The sequence below is a fragment of the Artibeus jamaicensis genome, unplaced genomic scaffold, assembly GCF_021234435.1.
Source record: "Artibeus jamaicensis isolate MK-2021 breed Jamaican fruit bat unplaced genomic scaffold, CSHL_Jam_final contig_373, whole genome shotgun sequence".
In the NCBI taxonomy this organism is placed as follows: Eukaryota; Metazoa; Chordata; class Mammalia; order Chiroptera; family Phyllostomidae; genus Artibeus; species Artibeus jamaicensis.
Window position 1 is genome coordinate 7,412,923 of NW_026521807.1, and position 17,633 is coordinate 7,430,555.

Genomic DNA, 17,633 nt, shown 5'->3' on the forward strand with positions numbered 1-17,633 from the left:
GTTCCTTTTCTATATCATTTATTTGTGTTCTTTCTTGTATTTTGAAATAGGCCTATAATGCTTTGAATTTCCCTGTTAGGATTGCTTTCCCAGTGTTCCATAGATTTTGGATTGTTGTATCTTTTGATTCTTTCCTTGATCTTGATGTTGACCCATTCATTGTTTAATAACATGTTATTCAGCTTCCATGCCTCTGCATGTTTTTCAGGGTTCTTGTTATGACTGATTCTTAGTTTCATAGCATTATGGTCAAAGAAGATGCTTGATATAATTTCAATCTTCTTAAGTTTATTGAGACTGGTTTTGTGTCCTAACATGTGTTCTATCCTAGAAAACATTCCACAGACACTTGAAAAGTATGTATATTCTGCTGTTTTGGTGTGTCTAGTGTGTCATTTAAGGCTGCTGTTTTCTTGCTAATTTTTTTTTGTTTGGAATATCTGTCCATTGAAGTCAAAAGAGTGTAAAATCCCCAACTATGACTGTGTATCTGTCGATCTCTTCCTCTATGTCCATCAAGGTTTGCTTTACAAATTTGGGTGCTTCTATGTTGGGTGTGTAAATGTTTCCTAGGATTGTCCCCTTTGTCGGACTGTCCCCTTTGTTATTAACTAGTATCCTTCTTTGTCTCTTACTACAGCCTTGGTGTTCAAGTCTATATCATTAGATATAAGTACAGTTACACCAGCTTTTTTCCTTTATCATTTGCATGAAATATTTTTTTCATCCTTTTATTTTTGACTTTGTGTATCTTTTGATCTGAGGTGTGTCTCTTGGAGGCAGTGTATATATATGTACACACACACACGGGTCACACACACATATATATCTTATTTTCTTATTCATTCAGCTACCCTACATCTTTTTGTTGGAGCATTTAAACCATTTACATTTTAGATGATTAATGATAGATATGTATAGTGCCATTTTATTGTTAGGCTACTTTCCTCTGTTTTTTCCTTCTTTCTCTTTTCCTTCTTCTTAAACCAAGTCCTTTAACATTTGTTGCAGCACTGGTTTGGTGTTAGCAAACTCCTTTAGGTTTTTCTTGTCTGGGAAGCTCCTTATTTCTTCTTTGATTTTAAATAATAGCCTTTTGGGTAAAGTAGCTTTGTTTGTAGGTCCTTGTTCTTTGTTACCTTGAATATTTCATTCCACTCCCTTCTGGCATGAAATGTTTCTTTTGAGACAGTGTAATTGGTGTGCCTTTGTAGGTAACTACCTGCTTTCCTCTTGTGGCTTTTAAGAACGTCCCCTTGTCTTGAAGCCTTGACATTTTAATTATGATGTGTCTCCATGTGGGCCTCTTTGGGTCCAACTTGTTTGAGACACTCTGAGCTTCCTGAACTTGTGTGTCTTTTTTCTTCAACAGATTAGGAAGGTTTTTAATAATTATTTCTTCAAAACAGTTCTTGATCTCTTGCTTACTCTCTTCTCCTCTGGTAGTCCCATGATGTAGATGTTGTTATGCTTAATTTTGTTTCAAAGATTTATTAATCTCTTCTCATTCTTTTTAATTATTTTCTCTTTTTGCTGCTCTGCTTGTGTGTTTTTTTCTGCCTTGTCTCCAAATAATTGATTTGATTCTCTGCTTCATTTAACCTACTGTTCATTCCTTCCAGTGTATTATTTATTTCAGATACTGCATTTTTTATTTCTGACTGTACTTTTTATGATTTCCTTATCTTTTCTCACACTGTTGAGTATCCTTATAGTCATTCCTCTAAACTTTCTATATGATAAATTGCTTGCCTCCACTTTATCTAATTCTTCTGTCCTTTCATCTGAGACCTGTTTCTTTGTTTCACCATTTTGGTGATTTTTTGTGATTGTTGCTGTTTTAGATAGATGTTCAAAGACTGTGGTGCAGACTTATGTTAGCCCCCCTCTTGTGACAGGCCCTGAGCAACCTGTTTGTAGCTAGCAGCCATCTACAGCCTGTGGCTCCCTCTGCTTGGCCTGTTTGTTTTCAGAAAAAAAAACAGGCTCCACACCAATGCTGGATTTTACCAGCACCAGCCCTGGAAGGGTCAGCTAAAGTCTCAGGGCTACCTGAGATCCATCTTTGCCTGCATGCTTTCTGTTATGCTTAAAGAGCGAAAGTCTACCAGCTGTACTCCTCAGCAGCAGGGTTTAAGCACCACAGAGTGGGGCAGAGTAATTCCTGTGGGTAGGTTTATTGCTTCCCCTCAGTTAGATGCCCCTTGGAGGGGTATGTTCTGCCTGAGAAGGATGGCTCCTGCAGTTTGGGGAATGACTTAGTTCAGGGATCCTGGCAGGTGGCCATTCAGTTCTCTGTCCAGAGCCACTAGCTCCAGATTATTCTCAAGTTGTCTCTAGTCCACTCTGCCATTCCTCATTTCACATCCAGGGTAAGTGGCTACATGGGGAATTTTATTCATTGGCCCTTTAAAAGGCTCTCTGCAAGTCTAGCCATTTCTCCCTGGTGGATAGAAACCCCCCTGGTTATCACAGCTAATGTTATTTGGGTTCCTTTTCCCATTCTGGTCCTCTAGGACTGGGGAGCCCAGCTTGGGGTTTAGACCCTACATTTTTCAGTGGGACCCCCCTGACCACTGAAATATCTCTCCAGGACTTCAGCCAATGCCTGTGGAAGCCCAGCCAGCCCTCTCACACCTCCTCTGAAATCCCTATAAGTCATGTTGTGGTGATGTGGCTTCTTCTATCTGTCCATGGTTGCGTCTCCCCAGCTAGTGTTCAGTTGGTTATTCAGGATTATGTGTTTGTAATTTAGTAGTAATTCCAGTTTGGGCTTGGGAGGAGGTTAGTGTGCCTTCCACTTACTCCTCTGGTCCATTCTCATTAAATTCTTAGTGCTTCATCACTCCTTTATCACTCTGTCTTTGTGTAATTGATGGTAAGAAGACAGATAACAGCAAATTCTCTGTTATTCATCCAACAGGCTTTCACTTTCTATTATATTCATTTCCATTAATATCCATTATAGTGATACTAATCATTTTCCCACTTCTTACATTTACCTACCCTTCTTAGGCTTTCTTTATCTAGTTATCCTATCTGTTCCATACTGTAGATGTTCTAGAGCCAGTACTTAAGGTTTCTTTGATTAAATTCCTACTCTCCCTCTTACTGGTTTTAATTTTAGAGGATAGGTTTTTTCTCATAGTTTTTATCAGTCAAACTGGGCTTTATATAGGCCTCTTTTAACTTTGTCCTCTTAAAAATGTATAGACTTAAATAATAATTATGTGAAAATAAAAGGGATATAGTCTTCAAATACAATTTTGAAAATTCAATGAGTTAACAATCTCTTCTGCTCTCCAACAAATCAATAACTGTAGTTCCAAATCTACATTATTATAATTAAGAAGCTATAAGTTTATTGTACTTTTTCATCATAAATTCACTATAGTAAACTAATTTTTCCTATGCAATCCTTATGATATAAAAGGCTCTCAATAAATCCTATCACAACCATTTACTTTTAAGAATTTAGTCTGAAGAGAGACTGATGAAAATACACAAAATATAGTTATCAGAGTGTTAATCAATGTTTTTATAATATGTATATGTGTATGTTTATGAACATATTTATACATTTATATAGAGCAAATTTGCAGAGAACTTAATTATCAAAAAAGAGCTGTTTGAAAAAGTGATGGTAAATGATAGAATGACAGTCTGATATTTTAAGTGTCAGAAAAGAATTTGTAATAAATGTAAATATACTAATTTTATAGTGAAAAAAAGGATTATCAAAGAAATGAAGTATGCACAGTATAAATTTTACACACACATATGTTTACATATAAACATGCATGTATACTATTTTATACCCAGGGCTCAACTTAAATTGTTATCATGCTTTATATGACTCTATATGGCTATAAATCCATACTTGATAGATCAACAGATAAATGACAGAAAAAGGGATAAAAGTGTACATAAAGTAAGATTTTAATTTTTTTAAAGATCTTATTTATTTACTTTTAGAGACAGGCAAAGAAAGGGAGAAAGAGAGGGAGAGAAACATCAATGCTATTTGATTGCCTCTCACACATCTCCAAATGGGGACATGGACCAAAACCCAGCCATGTGCCCTGACTGGGGATTGAAAGAGGCAACCTTTAGATTTGCAGGCTGGCACTCAATTCACTGAGCCACACCAGCCAGGGCATAAGATTATATTTTTTTATTTAATTTTCTTTTATTTCTTAAATATTCTTATTACTCTTGTAATTAAAAAAATAAATTTTACATGAAATAATTGCCAGTTTCAAGACAAAAACCAGTGTACACTGTTCACTTTTATTCCTGTTAATAGCATTCAGCAACTAGAACTACATATAACTAATTTTTCATCTTCTTGTTTCTATTGTTATCATAGGAAGAGCATTCTGCTCAAGCTGTAGCAACATACATATCAATTTCCCTAAAATGATAAAATGTTAACACCTTTCATTATTTCTTTAAAATAATGTTTTTATTTATTTTTTGTAACCTGCTCTGTTTGGGATACCATTGATTCAAGTGTAATTAATTTAATTTAAAAAACAAAAAGTAGGTATAATTGTTAGAATAAAAGTATATAGATCATGCTGAAAATCAAGGAAGATAAAGCTAAGTAACATTATGAAACACTCTGAAGACTGTCATGTATGTTTTAACTATTTCATAAGGTTTTTTGAAATTGTTCAAGTACAGTTTTCTGCCTTTCCCCCCACCCCTAATTGTAAGTTGCCTGCAGACCTCTTCTCCATAAAAGGGCTCAATATAAAAGAGAACATTTTTCTAGAGATTAATGCTAAATTTGCACTTACCAAATCACTTTAATATAGTAATTGTCCTTTTCATAAATGCATAAAATTGACCATTTGGCTGTGGCACAATCAACTTCATGCCACTTCATTTAAAATCTAAATGAAAGAACAATTTTTTGTCACTTTCCATTTTGACTTTTCTAAGTTTTTAATGTATTTATCTGATATAAACAAAAAATAATCAAGTTTTTAAGAGAGTTTTTACTTTTCCTCCCTTATTACAAATTATATTGATAGCTAGTAACCAAAAAATAAAAATCTAAAAATATATCTGCCTGTTTATCAACTTTTTGCATTACTAACAAACACTGTTAAAAATTAAATAAGAAGAAAAGTAACTAATATTTTATGGTAGGTTGTAAAACTAACCACAAATTCTTCACTTCTTGCATCCTCACCTTTGCAATATGAAGTGGCAGATTGGAAAACTGAAGTGTTGTTAGCTAAGGCGACACAAGCTGAGATTTAAGAAGCGCTTGTAATTGGGTCTTGATCTTTTTTACTGCTCTTGGGACCTTTCCACCACCACTATGTAAGGAAGCTTGATCTTGCAGAAACAGCCATCTTGGCTGAGCCATCTTATACTATCTAGCACCAGTCAACCGGGACACACTCACAGAATTGTGAGATAGATGCTTATTTAAGTCTACTAAGTTTGTGATTATTTCTTACGCTGACTTAACAATATGAAGTCTGTCTGGGAAAAGTACAGCCATTGTTGATATAATGAGAAATGTTTGCACAGCATCAATGGAACCTGGAAGTCAAGGTTACCAAGGAATGCACATGCATGAACATTGATTCCTTGATGTACTAGTCAGTGGGGATGGTAGACACTGTTGCAAGAGCAAGTGTACTGTGTGGCCATCTCATTCAATATAACTGAGCAAGTAGAGCAATGAATCTGCACTGGATTTTGAGTTAAGCTTGAACATTCCTCCTCAGAAACTATTAAGATGATTCAGAAGGCTTTCAGAAACAATGCAATGAGTAGAGCACAAATAATAACGTGGCATAAATGCTTCAAGGATGGTCAAGAATCTGTTGAAAGTGATCCACATTCTGGAAGGCCTGCAACAAGCAGAACACCTGAGAATGTTGAACATGCACAGTCTACAATCAGGCAAGATCAGAGAAATGTGTAAGGTCCCAGGGCACCTATTTTAAAAGGGACTGAGTACAATGTACTGGGTACAATGTTTCATGTACCTTCTCCAGTAAATGTCTCTATTTTACATAGTACATGGCTGTGTACTTTCTGGAGAGACCTTGTATACATCCACTTTCACTTCACTCATGGAAGTATTTATCTCCTATCAATATGAAAAGTATATGCTCAAGAAAAAAAAACAGTTAAAACATCAACTTTAAAAAATGTGTTACTTTATCTTTTTTTACAAATAAAAGCTTTACTATAAATTGTCTCTAATCTTTCTTCTGAGCACGAGAGGATTTGTGTACTTGATATTTTCTAAGGTTTTTTGATGTTCTATATATTCTTTCTGAAGTTAACATATAATTGTTAGGGCTTGGAATTGCAAGCTAACACATTATAAGCATTCTAACAATAAAGTGAAAACATTTTCAGTTAATAAGCTAAGAGTTTATAAGCTACGTTATAGAAATATTTATATATTAAAAATGAAATTACTTTTCTATAATGTATACAAAATAAAAGGCAAAATTTTCCCTTACTGTACAATTCAATTTGTTTGTATAGATACTTATTTAGTCCTTTTTTTTTAAATTTTTTTTAAAGATTTTATTTATTTATCTTTAGAGGGGAAGGGAAGGAGAGAGGGAGAGAAACATCAATGTATGGTTGCCTTTTGTGCATCCCCTGCTGGGAACTGGCCTGCAGGGAACCAGCCTGCAACCCCGGTATGTGCCCTGACTGGGAATCGAACCGCGATTGTCTGGTTCGCAGGCCCGCGCTCAATCCACTGAGCTACACCAGCCAGGGCTTAGTCCTTCTTATTATTAAAAAGTAAGTAAATATAACTCTGAAAATAAATTCTTTGACTCTAGTTAACTGAGAAATTTCTTAGCAATGTGGCTAGGAGATTTTGAGAAAATATTTTAATCTATTTAGAATATATTTCATTATGATAACCTCTGAAATTATGGATCCAGTTATGTTAGTCTTCCTTAGTCCAAGAAATAATCTTTAGGGGGAAAAGTTGACATAATTTCACTTAATATGTAAATAATTTTTTACAAGAAATTTTATTTTATTTATTATTTTATTTTATTTTATTTGCTCCTGACCTGCCTCCCGTTTTCTCCCCCTTTTAGAAGGACAGAGACCTTCTAAAAGTGAAAATCATCTCCATTGCTCTCAGCATAAGTACAACTTCCTTCACATGATTGGGAGACTGCAGAATCTATCATCACCCCCACCTCTAGACTCACTGCTGGCCACCATGTCTCTCCCTTTCAAGACCTGGTCACAATGAATTTTTTTCAGCTCACGGAATCATGACTTTTCTTATCTCTAGCTATTTAAGCAATTATTTCCTCTGTCTTGAATACTTTTAGCTTTCTGTCTGCTGGATTGAAATGATCTTCAAAAATTATCAAGATATAATTTTTCAGGTTGGCATGAATTTTCTGATACCTAGGTTAAGACTGGACACCACTTTACATTCCTTTGGCTCCCTACACTTCTCCTATCACAGCACCATCATACTTATCTATTTATTAATTTTTCTTATATCCTAGCTAGACAGCAATTTCTGCAAATTTGCTTAAAATTGCATTCTACCATTTAGGTAACTATTTCTTAGTACTCAATCAATATTTAAGAATCAATGAAAACTAAGATTTTACATTTAAAAAAGTGAATCACTTACTTTCTTCTCTTTGGTTGCATTAAGAAACAATGTATTTATATTGTAATAATTTATATTGATTATTAGTTTACTGCATTACTTTTTTAGCTTATAGAAAATTATGTCATGAAACTTGAACAATTTATTAATTCCCAAAATTTTTATATGTGTACTCTAGAACATTCACTAGTCATAGAATTTTCTATATAAAGTAAAAGTGTATCATTTGGCTCCAAATTACACAGTACTATCCAGGAATGTGAGGAGGTAATTCGGAAGTAATTTGGGGCTTCACTGCATGGTTGTCTGAAGAAAAGTCCCCGGTGGGAGTTAGCATCACATGCACATCTGCGCAAACAGTCCCTAATGTGGCCAATGTCTTCAACTCTGAAGATGTGAAGTGCTGTTTTTTTTTCTTTCCTTTGCTCAAAGAAATGTTTTCCCATCACTTTCAGTGGACATCAGAAGTGAATCTTAATAACACAAAGAGACTAAGAAAATCGGGATTTGGAGATAGGTTTGTATAAAGGGGATGTGTGATGGAGAAAGAGATGGAGAGAGAAAGAGAAAGAGAGAGAGACAGACAGATCGAGATAAAAGATGGATATTGGAGTATACAGGCAGGTCAAGAATTAAGTAAAAGTAAAGCAGTGTTGTCTAGCAAGTGAAGTTCACAAATCTGAGCAAGTCAGTGTCTTCAAGCTTTCGCACATAATATAGGAATGTAGGTCCTGTGAGAATTGATTGCGTTTGTGGTAAAGTGTTTCATACTTTTCTGACACTAGATGCTTTGAGAGGAAAGAAAGGATAGACTTGGATGAGAATCTCTTTTGAAATAAGTAGTATCAAGAACTTAAAATAAGCCTACTACTAAACAATGCAGTTTGAGGTAAAATCAAAAGCAATTTGTACCTCTAAGAATAGCATATTTTTTTTACTGTTGTTCAGTTACAGTTGTCCCAACTTTTTTCCCATTGCTCTCCCTCACCCTATCCCCCCACTTCCAAAGTCAATCCCCACCACTGTCTGTGCCAATATGTCCTCTACTTGTGTTCCTTTGTTTGCCTGTTCTCCTTCCCCCACTTATCTGCCCCCACTCTGGTCACTGTTAGTTTGTTCTTTATTTCTAAGTTTCTGGTTCTATTTTGCTCATTGGTTTGTTTTGCTGATTAAGTTCCACTTACAGGTGAGGTCATATGGTGTTTATCTTTCACCTCCTGTTGCTGCTAATAGTATCATTCCTCTGGTAAAATAATGAATAAGGAATGCTGTTTGAAATGTGGCTGAAAATATGCAAGTATTTATTTTAAAAATGAACAAATATACTGTTTATTTTAGTTATTTAAATACAATTTCTTCTTCAATTATATAGTTGGTTCTTAAAAAGTAGCCAAAAATGTTATATACTATAAATCTAAGGCACTGCCCCATTTGGGGTTAATGGGCTTAAAATACAGCACTAAACTGTTATTCTATTCATACACTCCTGTTAGAAATATTTATGTCTATAATTTATCTCAGAGCTATAGACTTTCCTAAGGATATGATTCTCATATTAAACTCTGAAACTCAGAGTACATATTTGGAGACTGGGATGAAATAGTTACAACAGTTTTATTTCTATGGCATTGTATCAAACTCTCTAAAATAGCAGCAAGTTCATAAAAGCCTTGAAAGAGAATTATCTTTAAAATGAATTAATGAACAAGGTACTTTTCAGCAACCATATAATTAACTTTTTTATACATAATACATACATACTAATGTAATATTTATAAAAATACAAGAAAAAGCTATGTAAAAATAAATCACACTGAAATCTAATAACTTGTGGCCAAAATCAGAAGTTAATGGTTTTGTTAATTTTTTTCATTCACTAAACCAATAATGATTGGGTCCTACTATGCATAAATGTGTTTCCTTTAGACAATATTACTTATCTTCTTCAAAACTATATTTCAAAAGTCATAGAAATCTCCAAGTTTTCTAAAGTTTATGCTAGTTGAGAGAAGTTCTAATCAAAAACATGTTTGGTTTTCCTATATCAAGCAAATATAATCTACTTCTTATTCTTCTTAGTACTGCTTTGAAAAAACAATGTAGCAATCTGTTCAGACTTAATCATGGTATTATTTTTAATCACAAGGAAAAATCTCTATATAAGTTTACATAGTGTTAAGTGATAGAAAGTACAGCTATTTCCTTAATTGGGACTTGTTTGGAATTTATGGACATTACCCTGAATCATAATTATGCATGCCAATTAAGTACTTCACAGATGAAAAAGAAACATTTCTGAAATGCGATCAATGACTATTTAGTATCTGCAAAGTTTTTGAGAAGACTCTGAGGAACAATATAATTGGAATGCTGTATTGTCTTCCTTCATATATTTATAGTCTTAGAAAACTAAAAAATTAGAACATCTATGGAATACTGATGAATATTACCTGTTGCTAAAGTAAGTTCTGTGTTATTTAGAGTGACTATGTTAATTTGAATAAACTGACTTAGGGATTATTTTCCACTGCAAATAAAAATTTGAATGAATATATTAATATTAGAGAAATGAGAAATTTATTAATTTCCACTAGTACTGGTAAGTGCTACTCATGAAAACATTTTAAAATTATTTATTGAGAACACCACTAATAAAAATAAATTTTAAATATAAGATGGAAATGATAAAATTGAGGGTCTTACAGAGAAGTAAATTAATGAGCAACACACAGCAATCATACAGAATACCCACAATGCACCACAGCCAGAATTGTCAGTCACTCACTTCAAGGGAATATCTACTGAAATGCTTAAATCCTGCACTTACCAACCTCCACAACACTAGAACAGTTGGGGTCTGTGAAGCCGTCCGGGCACTCACAGGTAAAGGAATCTTCAGACAATCCTGACACACAGATACCTCCATTTTCACATGGATTGGGATCACAAATATCACCTGAGGAGTAAACAAACAGATTTTGATGTTTTTTTGTCTTAACACTAAAGTGTACTGTTTCACATACCTTACTCATCTTTCTTTAGCAAAGTGACCATACAATTTAGATTTACAGACAAAGTATGTGCTTTTAAGACAGATGGTACTTAACATGGTCAAAATTAAATGTTTAAATTTAAATAGTTCACGCTGAATTGCATACTAAAAGCTAGTAGCTCAGTTGGGGGGGTCCTTCATTACATGTAAATAAAATTCTATGTAATTTTTAAATATTAACTGAAATATCTATGGTAGAACTGGTTTGTTAATTACCCCAATAAATAACCTTTCAATATCCACACACTCGGCTCTGTAACTTTTAAGTTCCTCTAAGTGAATTTATTTCTGGATCACTAGAATCTGGGCTTGTTCCTGTGATTTGCTCTGGCCAGTAAGGTGTCAGCATATTTAAAGCCTATGATTTCACTCATATGTGGAATCTAGTGAATAAACTGAACTAACTAGGAAAATGGGGAAAAGCTCATAGATGGAGAGCAGGATGAGGGCCAAGGCGGGGTGATGAGAGTGGAGGGATTGAGCAAAAAGAAAAAGAACTCATGGACATGGGCAACAGTGTGGTGATTGCTGGGGGAAATAGGGTATAAGGGAACTTAATGTTAATAAAAATACAATAAAGAAATTATTGAGCCCTGGCTGGTGTAGCTCAGTGGATTGAGCGCAGGCCTGCGAACCAGAGGATTGTGGTTCAATTCCCAGTCAGGGCACATGCCTGGGTTGCAAGCCAGTTTCCTGCAGGCCAGTTCCCAGCTGGGGATGCACTAGAGGCAACCATACATTGATGTTTCTCTCCCTCTCTCCTTCCCCTCTAAAGATAAATAAATAAATAAATATTTAAAAAAAAGAAATTATTGAATTTTAAAAAAGAAGAAAAAGCATTTGAGTATTTCCACTTCTTCTCTTGGACCCCTCCCATGTCACTAAAATAAGTTCTGGCTAGTTTTCTTGAGAGAAGTAAGACAAACAGGTAAGGATAAGACACAAACTGCTACGGAGAAATAAGTTGTGCCATAACAAGGACCTAAAATATGCAGCCTTGGCATTGGTACTGGGTAGCAAATAAAGTGTGGGAAGGCACAGAGAGAACAGATAAGCAAGCTGGAAAAATGGCTCTCTGCGCCACGTAGAGAGAAGCAGTTGGTGAAGCCGTCACCTGAGGAAACTGCGGTGGAAGAAAATGGACCTAATGAACTTTTGTATACAAGTAATGAGATTTCCAGGCAGAATGGGAAAGTGTCAGCTGGCTCTTACTAGCTTCATGTGATAAGGTACTATAAGAAGGAAATAAGCTAAATAAAAAACTGATGAGTCTGAAGGTAAGAAAAAGAATATGGAAGAACCAGGACTTGTCCCAGGATATAATCTATTTTTTAACTGCAGGCTGTCAAACCCGTGACAGATCAAATCCAGAGCATGGTCAGAAAGACATGACCTCAACATAAATATCAAATCAAGGATACGGTTATAAGACCCTTTGTGAAAACATTTTAAATAATTCAGGTGTAACCTGAAAGATTCTCTCAGGTAATTCAAAGGGTTTCTAGAAATTGAAAGGATATTATCCCTGAGCATCCTGGCAGACCCCAAATGGCATTAAGTCTCAAGTGAAAAGCGGCTTCAGACAGTCATGGGTATGGCTTTATTGCACGGAGAGGATGTGAATCAAAGTCAGAAAAGTCCACCCTATTTTTAAAGGAGTTTTGTAAGTGAAAGTACCACCTCTTAGACTAAGAAAATGAGACTTTTCATAAGCAAAAAAAAATACATCTGAGCCCCTACTTCCTATAATTTCATATTTCTTAAGAACTGTACTAGTTTACAGGAGATTCCCCTTGAATTATTTCATCTCTTTTCTAGACTAACCACTTTAAAATTTTAGAAAAATAAAAATAGAGGTTAATAGATTTGTAAAATTTGTAAAGCAAGCCACTAGCTACACTAGATGATAAAAATACTGAATTAACACTGAAACAGATATTAGAAAAGATAGTCATGAAATAAGAAAAATGAATGAATGAATGAAATAAGAAAAGTGAATGAATGAATGTTTTCAGAATACCATTTACTATAGTAGGATTGGACCATGGAGTATTTAGTTAGGAATAGCTGAGAAAGTGTAAATAGTTTAGATAGAGGAAGCTCAAAACATAACATTGCAATTTATAACATGAAGAGCCAATAATTGATTTACATGTATTTTAAAGTATTAACATGATCATATCTATATTTTAAGACTATCGTGGCAGCATTCTGTTGAGTGCAGTTGAATGGGGAGGTTGATGGCTGGCAAAGGTATTTCAGTACACTGTCTGTCCACATCGACTTTATGTAGTTAGCCGGCCACTCAGCCATTCCTCTTTTTGTTCATCCATCAGTCCACCTATCCTTTGATTCCTTGAGTACCTGTTTTATGGTATGCACTGAGAAGTTTGACATAGAGAACTAAAAACAGACTTTACCATGAGGAAGTCTGGAGCCTACTAGGGGAGATAAAAGAAACAATAACAATTATAGCACATAATGATAAGGTCTGCAGGGTCAATGGAGACTTCTAACAGGAGTGATGCAAAAGGAGGAGGTACATGATCCACATCCCAGGTGAAGGGAGTAACATACACAAAGGGAAGGGATCCTGGCTCATTCCAGGGACTTCAAGTAGACCAACTGCATTTAGAGCATACATGTGTATGAGTAATAGAGAGAAATAAGCTCTGAAAAATGGCATGTTGGATCAAAAATTTGAACTTTATCTTTAAGTAGTGGTAAGTCATAAAAGAACTTTGTGCTGGAAATGTATGTGGTCACATCTGTGTTTTGGAATGACAACTCAGGCAGCATTGTGTTGGATCAAATCAGGGAGTCAAGGCTGAGAGTAAAAGGACTAAGCATTAATCTTTGACATAATCCAGGCAAAAATGAGGGTCTTACTCCTCCTTAGAGGCAGTTGGGGACAGAGAAAGCAATGGAGGCACCATTTAACCCCAATGCAGTTAATAAATACTAGGTAATGAAACAGAAAATAAAAGCAAAAGAGTGCCACCCCTCCCCCCAGATAATTAATCTTGAGCACATATATCATTGTTGAAGTTTTCTCGAAAGACTCAGTCAACAGTTTAAATGTAAAACCGTGACTCTCTGCCTTCAGTGAGAGCAAAACTGCACCGCGTTGTACAGTCAGACGAACAGCATGTACATTGCAGGGAGATGACTAGTAACACCCAAACATTTTTTATGAGATGCCAGCCATCATTTTGTGCACTGTCCATATTACAAAAAGGGGAGTTTTACATTCCCCAGACTAGGTCAGTTGTCAGTAGCAGTGTCCCCAGCCGAAGGCATGTTGTAGATGTTACTATTACTCTGTTTACACTGACAGAAGCAATGTCTCCAGGAGAAAGATGAGGCAGTCACAGAATCCTAGAGCTTCTTAAGCATACCATCTACATTTATGTATTTACCCACATCGAGAACCTCTCGTTCTGATCCCTCGCACTCCTACAGCCACGGTCCTGCAAAGTTTATGAACTGAAGTGGTCTTGCAGCCCAGGTATACCCAGGGCCTTGTGAGGCTGGAATGTCTGATTCTTTCGATTATCCTTTCATTCTGAGTAGTTATGGTGTTCTAAAAATCCTTATTTGTTTTTTTACTGCCCTTTCTCGATGATAATACTTAATCTGATCAGTTTTTCACCAGGCATGCATGCCAGTCATAGGTTGCTCCTGTAATCAAAATAAGACTGGTTGATCTGTTTACCTCTAATTATATCTTGTTGATACCAGCTGCTGTTTAGCTGACTTTTTCTCTCACCCTTATATATTTTTATCTTTTCTTCCTTCTGTCTACTTATTTCTAATATATTATATACTTGTGAAAAGTCATAATTTAGCTCCATTATTGACATTTACTTCCTGAAAGGTAGAAAAGAAGTAATAATGTACTTGGTAGAATCAAGATGACATTGTGACCAAATTAATGTGGAGGCTGAGGGAGGACCAGCAATCTGGTTTGACTTCCAGAGCACCTCCCTGGATGACTGAGTGGCCATCTTTTATAAAGAAACATGCTAGGTTTAGTTTTGAGAGGATCGTTGTGTTTGAGAAGCCTGTGGGGTATCCAAAATAAAAATATCCCATAAAGCTATGAATTAAACAGATATAAAATGAGAGGTTTTGCTACAACATCATTGTTAAGTATGAATATGGAAACAATTCCAGTGAGAGTCTTTGAGGGAAGGGCAGAACAGAAGAGGGGAGCACAGCAGTGAGGGAAAAGAGCAGAGAAGAGGTCCTTGGACACACTGACAGATAAGTTAGGAAAACAAAGGAAGATTCTTCAAAACAGGAAAGAGAAAAAAGAGATCAAAGCTGGCCCTTTCCACTCCAGTATAAATACTCAGTCCATTCACTTAGGGTTTAGTATGCCGAGGTCTGCCGGAGATTATTAATACATGACCCCATGTGCACCTGTTTAAGATGAATAATGTCAACAGAAAACAAATCTGCACTCTTGGATATAGTAGAGGGACAACAGAAGCCTGTCAAACATAATTAGAATCATAGGCTATGCTTTAAATCTGTCTTCCTACACCCAATTATTAATACTACCCTTGTTTCAAAAGTACTAAGTGCTAAGACAAAGTTGAGAGTGCAAGAAGTTTATTGGGAAGTAATGTCTGTAAAAGATAAAATGAGGAGGAAGCAGAAATGGGCAGGAAGGGCCTTCATCTTGTGACGCAGATCTGACATCTGTGAAAGGAAGCGGGGGCAGGGGAGCGTGGGAGGTGGTAGAAGGAACATGAAGCAGCTGAGCTTCAGTCTGTACAGCAGACTTGACAAAATGCTGGCCATTCTACCCGAGAGCCCTGGAGCAAATATTATTCTTTAGAGAAATACCCCAAAGACAGAAATGACCAGGTATTAGTGCCTTTACCACATTCAATCATTGGCTGGAGGTGGCCCAGGTGCAGTGAAGCTCTCAAGCCCAAGTGGGGTCCCCAGAGTGCTGCCGGATGCTGGGAGCTAACTGCATGCCATGTTCTTTCTTAAAGGGAGACTGGAGCCTACACCTGTGTGACCTGCATGGTGCCAGAGCCCCATTCACTCTCAACATTGTCCTGGCTTGGATAAGTTAGTTACATACCAATTATTTTCTCTACATGCCCCTTATGGTACAGATGAAGTCTGATACATTAAGTAAAAATAAATCCTCTCTGCCTGGAATTAAAATGTATTCTAGGGACTTCTGATTTCCTGTCACTTCAATTAATCTAAGAAAGCATCAGGTAACAATCCTCAGTCCTGATTAAAATTCAACAGACTCCCGGACCTCAAATCAGTGCATTTGTTCTGTTTGTTTGTTTGTTTGTTTCCCAGTGGATGTGTTGGCAGAGTCTTTTAAAACTAAGATGGCAACCAGTAAGACAAGGTAGGCTCAATAAAGGAAAGTAAAACAATTCATGATTTCATGGTTCTTTATTCCACTGTGAGCAGGCTCCCAACACACGTCTGCATAATATAATCTGTGTGCAGTGTTACACCTTGATGCTTCTTGGCTGGCTGGCCTCACGTGCTTTAGATTAGGACAGATGTGTTTAATTTGAATCTAACTATGTTTTATGATTCCATCTGTAGTTTATGGCAGACTCAAGCAAATTAAACTGATGCCGATTCACCTTTTGGCAGTGGAATGAAGCAATTATTTTTCCCAGGGGCCAGAAATCATTGCAGGCTAAATTTAACTTCCCATTTGCCTACTCTTTTCCCCACCCACCCACCACTCTCCAGTTCTGCTTGGACAGGGGCCCTCCTGACTATGTTCAGTGTCCACTTCATTTTTCTCACTGACACACCATTTTTTCTCACAGTCTCTTCTTGTTCAAGGGGATTTGGGGGCTTATATCACTTCATTATTAATTTGTAATCCATGCTCTTTTAGCCTAGATAGCAAAGTGCGTAGGAATCTATAAAATATCCTGTAGCAGTGCAAAAGACAAGCAAAAAACTCCTAAAATTGATATCTTGATGTTTTAATTTGTGGGGTTTTTTTTGTGAGCTCACAGAACTGTGAAACTTCGAATACCAGGTAAAGGAGAAACGTCTGTGTTGGCATACTCTGGGGATTAGGTGAACAGAACAACTAATTGCTCTTTTTGATATTTAAACACTCCACTGTTTGTACGTTCACTGTTTCTTTGTCAGCGCCTATGTCCAGTGCACAGATCAGAGGGTCTCTGATGCATTCGCCATGCACCGATACTCCAGGAGGCACATCGGACCCAGGGAGACAGCCTAGACTCAGACACAGATGTTCCTGCACACTTAGAATTTATAATATAGTGAAGGGAGTATGTAATGAAAAACTTACAAATAAATAAGCTAGGAATTTCCCCTCATGATTTAAAGCATTTTAGGGGTTGGAAGAAGAGGAGAACAGGATGATGAGAAAAGCAGTAAGTAAATAACACTGATTACTTAAGACAGATAGTCAAGGAAGGCTTCTCTTAGGAAGAGCCACTTGAGCTGAAGTGGAAAGATGAATACAAGGAAGTCATGTTAAAACCAAGGTCAGAGCCTTCTACGCAGAGGGAACATCAGTGTGTGACCTACTGATAGGCAAGAGAATGATTTCAAGAAACAGAAAGGAAGTTAGGGTATCCAGAATGCAGTAACAAAAAGTCACAAATTTTTTTGGTTGGCAACACAATTTTAGTGGAAAACAACTTATAATGTTATTCTCAATATGTATCAAACATCTGCAAGAAATATTGTACATGTATGTTCATATTTACATATTTATTTATTGATATCTTCCTACATATGAATATTTTAGATAGTACTGCTAACCTGTGCATGCATTTACACAGTTATGTATATATGTTAATATTTTTGGATAAATGTATGCCTGTTCATTTTCTGTCCCTTCAACAATCTTAGAGGCTATCTAAAATATGTCTGCACCCTTATCCTTGCTTTCCATTTCTGCCAAAA

General features: G+C 36.1%; 1 protein-coding gene across 2 annotated transcripts in view; it reads right to left on the reverse strand.

Moving 5' to 3' along the window:
* The window catches only part of EDIL3 (EGF like repeats and discoidin domains 3), a 390,073-nt gene that overhangs the window by 257,340 nt on the left and 115,100 nt on the right, over nucleotides 1–17,633 (reverse strand). For both annotated transcript variants that reach the window (XM_037142971.2, XM_037142972.2), the window contains one exon: nucleotides 10,461–10,589. In XM_037142971.2, the coding sequence (XP_036998866.1) occupies nucleotides 10,461–10,589 (129 nt within the window). The remainder of the gene's footprint in view (nucleotides 1–10,460; nucleotides 10,590–17,633) is intronic.